This window comes from Dromiciops gliroides, chromosome 2 (assembly GCF_019393635.1).
Source record: "Dromiciops gliroides isolate mDroGli1 chromosome 2, mDroGli1.pri, whole genome shotgun sequence".
Taxonomy (NCBI): Eukaryota; Metazoa; Chordata; class Mammalia; order Microbiotheria; family Microbiotheriidae; genus Dromiciops; species Dromiciops gliroides.
The window spans coordinates 13,721,900-13,735,882 of NC_057862.1; the positions used below are offsets into that span (position 1 = coordinate 13,721,900).

The 13,983-nt window shown below is 41.1% G+C and overlaps 1 protein-coding gene across 3 annotated transcripts in view; it reads right to left on the reverse strand.

Moving 5' to 3' along the window:
- Positions 1–3,235: 3,235 nt before the first annotated feature.
- The window catches only part of A1CF (APOBEC1 complementation factor), a 102,428-nt gene continuing 91,680 nt past the window's right edge, over positions 3,236–13,983 (reverse strand). For all 3 annotated transcript variants that reach the window (XM_043983145.1, XM_043983144.1, XM_043983146.1), the window contains one exon: positions 3,236–10,096. In XM_043983145.1, coding sequence (XP_043839080.1) covers positions 9,945–10,096 — 152 coding nt within the window. In that variant the 3' untranslated portion in view covers positions 3,236–9,944. The remainder of the gene's footprint in view (positions 10,097–13,983) is intronic.

The following is a 13,983-nucleotide window of genomic DNA, read 5'->3' on the forward strand; positions in this document are numbered from 1 at the left end:
TGTGTTTTCTGGATATCGGCATTAAGACAGGTAGGGAAATTCTCTAGCTGACAAAATGTTGGGTTCTTCACATATTTCTAGCTGGTCTTATATGCACACTTTATACGAACATGTTAGCCCAAGCTTAGCCAGGAGCTTGGACAGAACAATGATAGCATTTTCCTTGTGAATTGTACATGTCTGATACTTCTCTTTTCCAGGGTTGTATTTTTTTTATGAGCCTCTCACTGATTATGACTTTTGGTAAGTGAAAATACACTTTAATTTCCAATAAATATGGAAAAGAGTTTCATGCAACTTGGAGTTCATACAAAGGAGATAGTTTAGCAAATATTTTCATGTTCTTACATCTCTAACATGAAACCACTAAGTCAAAACAAACTATTAGCCTTCAAAAATACAAGTGTAGGGGCAGCTAGGTGGCGCAGTGGATGGAGCACCAGCCCTGGAGTCAGGAGGACCTGAGCTCAAATCCGGCCTCAGACACTTAACACTTACTAGCTGTGGGACCCCGGGCAAGTCACTTAACCCCAATTGCCTCACTAAAAAAAATACAAGTGTAAACAGAAGCACATTTATGTAATTGCTAATTATTCTTCTGTGTTGTGGCTGTTAGTTAAGTATCTATGATCAGGACCTATACATGCAGTACTAACTTTCAAACAAATCTTTGGGTCTTGATCATTTGTTTCCACGTATGATTTCTTTCTTTGCAGTCATTCCCCCCACCCCCCAGAAGCCTAGATAGAGAGTTGAAAGAGATGCAATAAGCTATCTGGTCCAACTTGCTTATTTTACAGATAAAGAAACTGAGGCCCAAGGGAGTTATCAGAGGTGGGAGAATTCTGGAATTTTCTAATTCTGGGAATCATTGTATATATTTATAAAATCCCTTGTGGGAAAGGGCTGTGTCTTAGGGTCTAGGCTCCTTTCCTCTCCATCTTAGGACCTAGTATCATGTTGATCACTTGCTAAGCACCCAGTGAGTTCTTGGTGAATAAAAACAATGAGCTGAGCCACTTGGGGAAATTTCCTTCCTCCACTAAGGACCTTGGTCTCCTCACCTAAAATGAGGCGACTGTCTTGCTTTATGCCTCCTGTCTTGTCTACGTTTTAAAGAGAGTCTGTGCTTAAGTTGATAAACTGGGGAGTGTCCAGTGGAGGGTCACCAGGATGCTATGTGAAGAGAGGCTGAAACATCTGGGGATGTCGAAGCCATGGGGTGCCTGGGTTTAAATGCAGGGAGTCTCAGGGAAGCAAGAGTCACAACAGGATGGCAAAAAGACCTTTATCCAATAGAGGCCAGCTCACATCTCCAGCCTCAGGGAAAATCCCCTTAGGGAAATCCAGTCTATAGAGAGTGGAAATAGAGTAGTCCCTAATACTCAGGTGCTGCTGGGTATGCGAATCAACCAGTGCTGGTGAGACTCTAGGCAGTTACAGACAAGGGAGTTCACCTGGCCAGAGGTCCTGAGGCTGCCTGGCTGAGCAGACCTAGCACGTCATTCCATTGTCAGGCCTTGTACTGCAATCATTTTTTGGAGGGGAAGAGTGGACCAAGAGAAATGCTTTTGTTCTCTTTGTCTATCTGCATAAAAACTCCTGCAAATTCCCTATCTCCCATAGATGTTTATCCTGAAGAAGACTTGGGCGGGGGCACCAGTCTACAGCTGGAAGGGTTATCCAGCTTATCCGGCTCTTCATTTTTCAGTTGAGGAAAATGGCTAGGGCCTAGGGCAATCTGAAAGGTTGTCCTATGGAGGGGGGCTTGCACTATTTCTGCTTGACCCAAGAGGGCAGAGCAAGAAGCAGGGGATGAGATGCAAAAGGACCAATTCAGGCTGGACATCAGGGAGAACTTCCCAATCATTAAATCTGCCCCAAGGGGAATAGGCTGCCTTTGGACACTGCAGATTCCTCCTCATTGGAAAGCTCCAAGCAGAGGCTACTTGGGGGCTTTGTTGAAGGATTTCTTCTTCAGATCTTAGCTGGACTAGTCTGTTTTGGAGATCTCTTCCAAACCCCGAGATTCTGTGAAGTTCTCACAACAAAACGATTGTAATCAGAAAAAGCATCATCTACCAGGTAAATCTGTCTCCAGTGAAAAAAATGTTCTTTCCTTTAATAAAAAATATTTTAAATAATCAGGTAGAAGATTTCTGGGTAGAGATTTGTAGAATTCAATTAGAAATATTTCCCTCCACTAGATGGCAGATTTATTATTATTTCATGAATAAACACCATGAATGGTGTCTCACTGTTCTGCACCTCTACAGTTAGTTATCTCTTCCACATTGCAACTTTCCCCCATCACGGTTTCACTATATTCTGGGTTGGCATAAGAAGCTGCAGCTGACACATGAAGGCTGGCAGATGACAAAGAAAGAGTTTAGAAACTAAGAAATGCACATAATATATGTATAGTATTGTGTAATATCAACCCAAATTTTATAATAGGATACTGTAAACACTCCATAAAAGAAAGAAAAAAAATTCAGACTTCTTCTTTGGTGTGAAGGGAGGACCAAAGAATTTTACATGGATTTTTCAGATGCACTGGGGTGCTGTGCTCCTTACCCCCACAATGTGGAGGGAATAACTATTTATTTCTTTAAAAAGTCATTTTCTGAGAAACCATTTATGTTGGGTTTGTTTCATTAAGGTTGCCTTATGTTAGAGTGTCAACTTTTTTAGGGCAGGGACTGTCTTGCTTTTGTTGGGCAGAGTAAGAACTTAATAAATGTTTCTTGTTCATTAAATCATATAAATTCCATCTCTCTCATCTATATCTATTTTTTTTTTTTTTGGTGAGGCAATTAGGGTTAAGTGACTTGCCCAGGGTCACACAGCTAGTAAGCGTTAAGTGTCTGAGGTCGGATTGAACCAGGTCCTCCTAAATCCAGGGCTGGTGCTCTATCCACTGTGCCACCTAGCTGCCCCCATCTATATCTATTTATATTTATCTCTGTCTCTGTCTCTGTCTCTCTCTGTTTCTCTGTCTCCTCCCCCCCCCCAATCCCAGGTTAGTTCTCCATGAAAATGTAAGTTCCTTGAGGGTCAGGTCTATTCATTTTTGAATTGTAGTCCTCTCCCCTAACCCAGCACGGTGACTGTCACCTGTTAGGTACTTAATTAGTGCTTGTGGAATGATTGATCAACTTTCCCCCTTAAAACAACATTAACTCTTCTTCTATCTGAAATGGTGATCCAAATAGGGAAAGAACAAATCCAGAGCTCACAGGTTAATTTAGATATTTAATAATACCTCATAAGTCAATTAACAGCATCTTATCAGCCAGAATTATATAGCATATTACAATATTTGGTAGATTATAATTCCATTTAATTGACTATTCGAAGGTGTCCATTATATTTATTGCAAACCAATGATTGTTTCCCCAAACATGTAGATGATGTAATTTTGACTCACTCCATTCTGGGAGTATACAATGAAAATTCTATACAAACATTGTACTAAAAGGACAAAATAAGTGCTTCTCACACACTTTTAATACTGTTTATGCCCATTTGGTTTTGTCGCCCCAGTGAAAGAACCTCCTCATGTAAATAAAAGAACAATAGTGCCAACATGGAATAACAATATGTGACTCAAGCAAGAAATGTGTTTGTCCAACTGTACTTTTGTTTTTAAGGTGTGTGTGTGTGTGTGTGTGTGTGTGTGTGTGTGTGTGTGTGTGTGTGAAGCAGTTATTTTAGGCAATACTGCTGCTAGTTATATAGCTCTACCCAAAAGGGAGAGTTTGACCCAGAGTGATATAACCAGAATCAAATCAAATAGCAGCCACTAGATGAAATATTAAGGTTTCTGATCCTGATGATTTGGTTTAAATAGCCTTCTCTGCAGTCTGCAAAAATAAAAGTTCTCCAGGAATTGGAGCAGTGGAAGCCAAGTTCTTGAGCAAAATTCATATTTGTGAGGGAATCTTAAAAGAGAAAAGAGCATTTTCATTCATTTCCCTGTCCCTCCCAAAGCCCAGCTCTGCTTTGTGAACTGTGTCCTGGGTTTTCCTGCCCAGGAATACACTTATGAAATTAAAATAATAATGAACCTAGTGATTTCAGACTGATAAACATGACTCTCCATTAATTAATATACTTGGGCAATTCTTGAATCTTTATTTGGCTTTAAAATTATTTTTTAAAAAGTTATCTTCCCCAGTATTGCAACTTGATTCTTTTTTTGCTTAGTCATTTATTTGGCATCCTACCCCCCTCAAAAGATTTGGAAGATGTTTTAACAAAGAAGATCCAACATTGAATTAATCTACATTAGCCTACCCAAACAAGCTGGGGTTGGAACAGAAAATAATGCTTGGGAAAGAGAAAATTTCTTATCTGAGTCCTGAAGAATAACTGTTGAAAAACATACTTCCCCAAAGTTTAAAAACTCTTGGATATTAGTGGGTTGAAATTTAGTGTAATGATGTTTTCTAAAACTGGATGAAGACAGAGAAAGGAAGTTACCATGAAAGAATATTCACTGAAGAACAGGTGTTTCTGTAGCTTCTGAGAGAAGACATAGCATCTAATATTTACTTCTATAATAGTGGGTAGTGAGATGGAGGTGGAGGAGAAATCATTAAAAAAAAATTTTTTTTTTTGGTGAGACAATTGGGGTTAAGTGACTTGCCCAGGGTCACTCAGCTAGTAAGTGTCAAGAGTCCGAAGTCGGGATTTGAACTCAGGTCCTCCTGAATCAGGGCCTGTGCTTTATCTACTGTACTACCTAGCTGCCTCTGAGAAATCATTTTTAAAAAGTATATATTATGTGGTAGTTCTCAGAATCCTTTCTTCTCCACTTACCCCCTCTCTGATATTTTTATTTTAAAATATGGGAGGGATTGGGATTATGTGAAGAAGGTCCAAGCTGAAGAAAATAGAAATAAAGAGAAGGTGTCTGTGTGTTTGCCAGCCTGTAGTTTGAGCAAGATGTGGTGGGGAGAGAGGGAAAAGGAAAAGGAAGAGGAGGTAGAGGGAGGGGGGGAGAGAGAGAGGGAGAGAGGGAGAGGGAGAGGAAGAGGAAGACACACACACACACACACACACACACACACACAGAGACAGAGAGAGACAGAGACAGAGACAGAGAGAAAGCCAGAGAGCCAGAGAGAAAAGCTACTTTGGAAAGTGATTTTAAGGGTGTGCTTGGAAAATTCACTTTTCCTTGGGCCTCAGTTTCCCTGTCTGTAGGGTGAGGGAGGTATACTAGAGGAAGTCCCGCCCAACCATAGATCTATGACACTGGTGGTCATCAGAGCTCTAACAGGGCTAGGAATGGATGCACTTGTCTTAGGTGTACAAAGCTGAGGAGCACAGTTAGTCCTATCTATTCTGCTCCCTGGATTACCTAAAATAAAAAGCAATAATGAAGGCAGAAGTGGGGAGTTTAATATTTGTGCTGTTGCTGTTTCATGGCTTCCCTATATAACCTCAGGGAATCATGGAGATGCTCACATATAGAGCACGAGTTTGCTTTCATCTAAGAATATTCTCTAGTTAAATATTACACAAGGACCAACCACTGTACATTAACCACAAACATTCTATTTTCCTTCTAATTGCTGCTAGGAAAAGTTGGCTATTTAATCAAACACATTTCTGAGATAAAGAATATTATTCCACATTCATGTGGCTTTTTTGGGGGTGACATTTTGTTTCTTATTTTGTGTGATTAAATGCAATCAGATAAAAGCAGGGTTTGGGACCAGAAATCCTATTTCTGCAATGCTTTTATATTATGATCTACTTTTTCGTCTAAGGAGGACAAAACCCAGACATCATTTCACTTCCTGTAATTATGGACAGGATATTAAGAGCATCCTCTTAATGCTTTTAGAGTAAAGCTAAAATCTCAGGCCAGATCATCAGAAATCAGTTCCACAGGACCCATGGTTGGACACTACTGTCTATGGCTGGTTGTGGCAGTTACAGACGAACATTAGCAGTTCACATCCCACAAAATACTGAGCATGTTGTGAGGGAATTTCACTCACTTGTTTGCAAAGTATCTTGAGGTCTCCAGGTTATGATTTGTTGCTTGTTTTTTTAAGTCTGATCACAGAGTGCATTAATAGTGCCAAGTGTGAAACCAAGGACTAATTGGTTTCTCCAATGGTATTTACAATATACAAAAAGTGTATTTACAAAATCTAAAAAAAATGCCAAGTCTCTTTGTAGCCTTATTTTTGGTATTCCCCACATCCATTAATTGGCCAAGAAGTTTAGGTAATAGGATTAGAAAAGGTCTTTAAAGACAACTTCATAACCAGGCACACTGAAGAAATACAAGCTATAGAAAATAAAAAAAATCTCCATTTAAACAACTTTGTGGACCTTCTTTCAAGAAACTGAAACACTCTACATTCACTTTTGCTTCTAAGCAAAGACTAATCCTAAAACTAGGATAGCCCAGGGGAATGGGTGATGGCTTTGCATGGAAGCCAAGGTCAAGGGTAGGTAATGTTCTTTCAACTGCCTCTAAGACGCCTTAAGTGGCTCCAAATGCCAAAGAAATGAAAGGAAATTCTAACTTTTAGAGTACCTCTCTAACCTAACAAATTATTCGGTGCAGACTCCTCCTGTCCCCAATCTAATAATGGCTCAATAGCTCTGAATAGAATTATAAAATGGAATTAGTTAAAAGCCTAGTGACACTGAAATTTAGATGGATGTTGTTTTGGTGAAAAGCTGAACTCTAGGCTGGGAAGAACATGGGGGTGAGCACTTTCGTAGAAGTAAAATAATATCCAAGAAAAAAATGTTTCTACATGGTTAATACTGGTAAATAACTTGTAATCTCATCCCATCTTAGTGCAAAGGAATACCTGAAATGTAGCTTCTAAAGGATTTCCTTTCTCTGGTGAGAAATACTCTGAACCCAACATTTTCCTGACCTGAAGTAACTTCCTGGTAGTTTTCTGAGTGCCTTGCTAACAAAATCATTACCTAAATATCAAGTCATTTAGGATGACAGTGAACAAGGACCTGGATGATCGTCTGAAAGAGTGATTTAATCACTGAAGTCAATGGCTTACTTCCAGTGGCAACCAGGGAAAGACAAGACAATCCAACAAGGGCGGAATCATGGAAAGCTAATTGGACAAAGATGGTACAGGTTGGGCTGCATCATTCACACTTATAGAATGACATTCACATTGTGCTTTTCCCCATTCCCCTCATATTCTGTATTTTTCTTAATATTTTAATGTCAACACCTCCTTTCATGATTCTATGCTTCTGAAAATTGCTGTTCTGACTTTTTTTTTGGTGGGGGGGGTGTCATTTTTTTTTTTTTTTTTAGCTGTGTGACTTTGGCTAAATCATTTAAATTTTCTGAACTTTAGTTTCTCCTGTTACAAAATGAGGGGATAGGACTAGGTGTCCTCAAATATCCCCCACAACTCTAAATCTGCAAGCTTATGTTTTATTAAGAAACTACCTTTTGTGTCTTGGCCCACTGATACATTTTCTCACCTTTAGAAATATTTCTCAATTCCAATCTTTTGTCAGCAAAAGAGGTCAATTGTTTTTGTCCCTTGGCTTGTTTTTTTTTTTCTTTTTTTTTCTGTTGTCTTTATGTTACAGTCTGGACATGTTATTTCACTGGTAAAGAGAATCCCTGGGTGAGGCAGCGCCCTCTCCCAATGCAAGTCAGTACATTCTTTTTGACCTGAAGTCTTGCTGAGTTGCCTGGAGCATCAAGAGATTATGACTTGGCCAGAGTTCCCAGAGCCTTGAATAGCCCATGGTAGGTACTTAATAAATGTATGTCAGTTTGGTTTGGATTGGATGGAAAGAGAAGGAATTAGGAATTCAACGGAAAACAGGATTTGCACTGAAAGGAAAATGGAGCCAAACTGGAGTCCCATTTTCCAGAGGATTTGAAAAGCAAGATGTGCTCAGTGAGATAGAGCCAAAAGAAGAGACAGGGAGGCCAAGCACGTGGGGTTTTCAAGGCCCAGGTTGCCAGTAGGTTCTAATAGTGTTCTTACTGCTGGGTTGGGCTATGCCTGGGGGCTCATGGGGATGAGGTCAGCCCTGGTCTGCCCTTTTGGGCTCTGACATCATTTTCAGCCAGTCTTTGGATTTGAGTCTCATAAATGTTGATGGGGGCCCAGGGATTTCTGAATGGGAATGTGAGTATGTTTTATTGATTTTCCATTAATGAAGCTAGAAGGGGGCCTCATCCAGGAAATGAGGGCCTGAGTGGACCCAAAGCACACAGGCTGCTCCGTCTGTTTCCCAAACCAGCGTTCCGGTAGATGTGGGGACTGAAGTGCCACTTCTTCATCTCCCTGCTCCCCTGCTCCCCAGCAGTGTCCCCGGGGGAGTGGTGTGAAGGCTACTTTTGGAATGGTGGAAAGGAACCCAGTCTTTGATTATGGGGGAGAAGGCTTTCCTGGGGAGGCAGCATGAAAAAATAACTCTGATTTTGCAAAGTTGTTTGATGTTTATGGGAGCAGGAAGAAAGCTAAGGCAGTGAGTTCTCATGTTAGTTGTCATATGGTTGGATTTGAATGAAGGGCCAGGGACAAACCCAAGAGAACTTGATGGTCTATAAGATCCAGAAAAAATGAACAGTGCCTTCCTTGGTCTTGCTGCTGTGAAGGCATGTTTTCACCGAGCTTTCTGTGGCAGGCAATTCAATTCAGGAGACATGAATTAATCTCCTAATTAATCATATGATGGATAGAAAATTGGTTTTGAAATAAGGGACATCTGGGTTCAAATTCCTCCTCTTAGACTAGAAGTGGGAAAGTTTAACCTGAGTCTCAGGCAACTTCCTGACACTGTTATAAAAGGGTTGCTATTTACCTCAGTGGAGGGATTTATCATGCCAGGATTTCCCACACCAATTAAACAGTAAGTCTTACGTATTGGCATCTGTACAGAGAACTGGGTTAGGGGCAGGGGGTACAAAGGTGAGAAAATGTCAAATTCTCCTCTTGAGCAACTTACAATGTGCTGAGAGACTAGGTCAGGGACTTTAGGGGCTCCCTGGGATCTCCCCCCATTTCCTGATGTATAGGGCCTAAACAAAATGGATTCAAAAGAAATCTACCTGGGGGGGGGGCATCTATCAGAACTGGGTTGAAAATATTGGTAATAGCCCAGAGGTAGAATCAATGGGAGGGGGTGCGCAGACTGCCTTTGTTGTTGTTTTTTAATTGCAGGGCAATGAGGGTTAAGTGACTTGCCCAGGGTCACACAGCTAGTGAGTGTCAAGTGTTTGAGGCCAGATTTGAACTCAGGTCCTCCTGAATCCAGGGTCGGTGCTTTATCCACTGCGCCACCTAGTTGGCCCCTTGTAGACTGCTTTTAATGTCTATATGGAAGCTCCAGAGAAGTCCTGAGTTTACTAGAGAAGTATTTGTCTTAGATAGAATGGAAAGATCCCACAGTGATTACTAGGGAAGTCTCTCCTGGCTGTTAACTAGGCCAGGCCTATAAACAGAGCCCAGGGAGGGGCCACTGGAGAGGGACCTTGGAATGTTAGCCCTCTGGGACTTTGTGGTCCACAGGTTAGGCTGGAGTTTTGTCTGAGTTTCTGGTCACCCTTTGTGGTTCCTCACCTCTGTGAGTGGCTTGGCCCATGCTTCCCATTGGCTGTGATACCTGACCCCAGTTTACACTTTCCTTTGTACATATAACAAGGGACACCTAAGGTCTTGAATAACACAAGATATCTCCTGGGACCAGAGTTGCTTCCCTTTCTGCGTTAGAAAATGGATTCATCACCATTTGATTTAATTTTGGAAACACACATGCTAAAACAACCCCACTGGCCAATGAGTAAGAAACTTTAGGAAACGGATGACTTAAAAATGATGTAGAAAGATTAGGAGAGTCAAGGGAGGTTTTGTCTACATTGAGCTCTGTGTTTCTTGTTTTTAAATAAAAAACAAACATACAAAAACCAGTCCTCAAAAGGTCCCATATCCATCCCCACGAGCAGCCACGGCAAAGGCAGGGTAGGCTTCGTACGTGGTGTAGGCTGCCAAGTCTTGGCCCAGGGTCACAGCCTGTTTCAGCTGGGCTGCAGTCACAGTGGCAGCTGCATTTGCGATAGCATAGCCTACCAGAGGGGGTGCAAAGGAAACACGAGTCAGAAGGCATGTCTACACCTTTCTGATTCACTTAGACCTGAGCTCCAGGGCTATTTCTGATCCCTCCTAGCTGGGTGAAGCCAGACAAGATGCTAAACCTCAGAGTAACCCGACCTGTGCTTGCACAGAGAGTTTCCTCTCCAGGAGTTTCTGAACCCATTGCAAAAAAAAAAAATAATTGACATGCTAGACACAAAGGTGTAGTCACTTCACTTCAGCTTTGTTCAGGACACCTGCATGCTAACTTTAGACCTGCTACTTAAACATCATATAGGCTAGGGGTGTAATTTATGGCTTCTAAGTCAGTCCAGCTCTAAGTCTATGATCACTAAGCATAGTCTAGAAAGGACCTGAGGGGCCATTTACTACTTCCCCCCCCTGTTTTACAGAAGAGGAAACTGAGGCCCAGAAAAATGAAGTGATATCCAGGGTCTCTTCCTATTCTAGTCCATCCTCTTCTCAACATCAGATTGATCTTCCTAAAGCACAGGTTTGACCATGTCATCCCTCCCCACCCCCCACCCAATAGACTTTAGTAGCTTCCTATCACGTCAGGGGTAAACTGTAAAATTCTTTGTAATAAACAAATGTTGTAAGTTGGTTCTTCCTACCCCAACCAATACCTTTCCAGTCTTCTTCTACCTTAGCTCCCCCTCCCCCTCCACATCCTATCTACAGACTCCAGGCATTCTCATTGGCTGTTTCCCTTTCGGGAACATTCTAGTTCCTCATCCCCTTTTCCTAGTTTCTTCCAATGCCATCTACATCTAACCTTCTACAATACACTTTTCACTATTCCCCTTATTGTTAGTGAATTCCCTCTGGGAACATTTCCAATTTATCCCACATGTAGTTGGTCTATGCATAGTTGTTTGCATGTTATCCCCCCCATGAGACTGTGAGCTTTTTGAGGGCAAGGCAGAGTTGAGGTTTTTTCCCCTTTCTTTGTGTACTCAGTGCTTAGCACAGGGCCTGAAACATAGTGTAAGCTTAATACATGCTTGTTGACTGACTTTGCCTCCCCCTTCCCATAAAATCATCCCTTATAACAAAGATGTTTTTAGAAAAGATGAAGAAGAGAAAAAATCAGCAAAATCAAACAACACATTAAGAAAAAAATTATCTGACACTGAAGTCAATGTTCCAAACCCATGGACTCCCACCCTTGCAAAGAAGCAGAGGAAGGAAAGGCTTCCTGTCTCTTATTTGGAGCCAAGATTGTTCTTTATCATTTTGAAATATTCACTTTGGATTCTTTTGTTTTGTTTCCCCACTTACACTTCTGTAGTCATTATATATTGTTTTCTTGATTCTGCATCAGTTCATGTAACTCTTTTTGGTGCTTCTCTATATTCATCACGTTTGTCAGTTCTTGCATAGTCCATTACATTCATGTACCACAGTTTGGTTAGCTGTTCTTCAGTAGATGAGCATCAAATTTGCTTCTAGTTCTTTGTTACCAGGAAAACGGCTGCTATATTTTTGTGTATGTGTAGTCTTTGTTTTTGTCAAAAGACTTCATTTATATATATGCCTAACAGTTGTTGCTTCCAGAATGATTTGACCAATTCACAGCCCCACCCAATTTGGGACATTCTTTCAAATGGCTGTTATTATTTACAATTCTTCTTTTGAGAATCATTTGTTTATATGCTTTGACTACTTATCTATCAGATAATGACTTTTGGACATATATTTCTATTAACTATATATCTTGGATGTCAAACCCTTATCAGAGATATTTGATATCAAACTGTGTTTTTGCCATTGAGGTGGTAGGCTGGTTCTGGGTGGATTTGCTCCTACTATCTGAGATACAGAAGATAAGGGGTTGTGGGGAGAGAGAGAGAGAGAGAGAGAGAGAGAGAGAGAGAGAGAGAGAGAGAGGAGATGAGAGAGAGAGAGAGAGAGAGAGAGAGAAAGAAATGGGTACTTAAAATTGAGGGAAAAAGCAAGGACCAGCTTCAAACAATGAGTCCATTTGGCTGATGTGCTGTGTAAGCCTGCCCAACTCCAGACAAATTGATTGTGTGTGTGTGTGTGTGTGTGTGTGTGTGTGTCTTTAGTAAAGCTCTGTGGCAGGAAACTGCCTGGACCCCATTATCATTTTTTCTAAAATTGAAACCACTCCTTAGCTATTCTTCACTGCATTTTATGCTTGCTAATCCACATTTCTTAAGCAGCTGAGTCTGTTTTCATGCCTCTGAGAAGTTCACTGAGAACAAGTTTTATATTCTAGGATACTTCTAAGAGAAGCAATATAAATATACAATCTAGGGAAGTTTACATCTCAGGGGCTTCTGAATTTTCTTTTTCCCATTGGGCTGAGGGCTCAAGTCTTTGCAGTCTTTGGAAAGAAGCCTGCTTTGGGCATATTTCCTTGTCTCTGCTTGATCCCACAGGGAGCTGTGACATAGGATTATGTTCCTGTTACTCCTGTGGTGATGGGGCAGCTCTCATGCTCTAAATACTTTGGTCTTTTGGCTTCAGGAAATGGAATCAGGGACAAGATAATGAAAACAAAAAACATTTTTTGGTAAAAAAGAGTTTCCTATAAGGAATATCCAGGGAATATACATGGAAAAGAATCCAAACCTTTTTGGCTGTTGATTAAATAAGATTATATAAACACATATATGTATCCACACACACACACACACACACATACATACACATACACAAACATCAAAGCACTACATAAATTCTAGCTATTATCATCATTATCCTAACCTGTGATTTCATTAGTATAGGGCATTCCATGGATGTAGACTGCTACCTACTCTGTAAGTTGCAATATTTGAGAGTTGCCTGGGATACTTAGAAGTTAAGTGACTTGCTCTGGGTCTCAGAGTCAGTGAATTAGGGGAAGAACTTTTTCCAGGTCTTCCTGATTGAGACCAACTCTCTGTTTACTCTGTTCCATTGTCCCTATCATTGTTATGGCTCATCATTTTCTATAGTAACCACAGCAAGTGGTTCTTGGGGGTCGACTTCCTACATGAGAAATGGGTCATCCTAGTTCATGGACTGATAGATTCAGAGCCAAAAACGGTCCTTAGAGTTCATACAGTCCAACCATCTCCTCTTATAAGTAGTGGAAGAGACTGAGGTCCAAGGAAGTGACTTGCTCAAAGTCATAGGTAATAAGGAGCAGAACCAGGATTAGAACTCAGGCCCTCTGACTTAAAATCTAGTGCTCTTCACACTAGACAAGTACCTGTCATCTTTCTTCAGGCTTTGAGGTTTCTTGATCAAATGCCTTAGTGGATGTTTTCCTTCCTAAATTTCCCGTACCATCTCCCAGTCTTGCCTCAACCCTGATGCTGGAATGGCAGGACTCAGGAGCAAAAGGTGAGTAGGTGACTTGCTCAAGGTCTCACACTCTGCTCCTTCCTTGGATCCCTAACTCAGAGCTAAATAAAGCCATAGGGAATAAAAATGGTTGTAAATGGAAAAGTATAATAAATAATTATGAAAACTCAGTAATTCATCTACCAACCATCCATTAAAATGCCTACTTTGTGTAAGGCACTGGGCAATGATTAAGACCTAGGGTCTGGAGTCTGTGATCTGGGAGGCATGTTTTATACCTGAGCTTTCCCCTTTCCATTCCCTCCTCCCCAAGTGCCACATGAAGGTTCCAAGAGCAAAGTTCTGACCTTGTCATTCCCCTGCTTAATAAGGGGCAGTGGCTCTTTGTTGCCACCTCCATTTGAGCTTTCAAGCCTGTCATGATCTTACTCTAACCTATCCTTCTAGACTGATCCTGTGTTGCTTCCACAAATCCCTTCTCTATTTCTGACAAGCTGGCATGCTCAGGACTATCATGATTGTGACATTCTATTTCCTGTCTGCT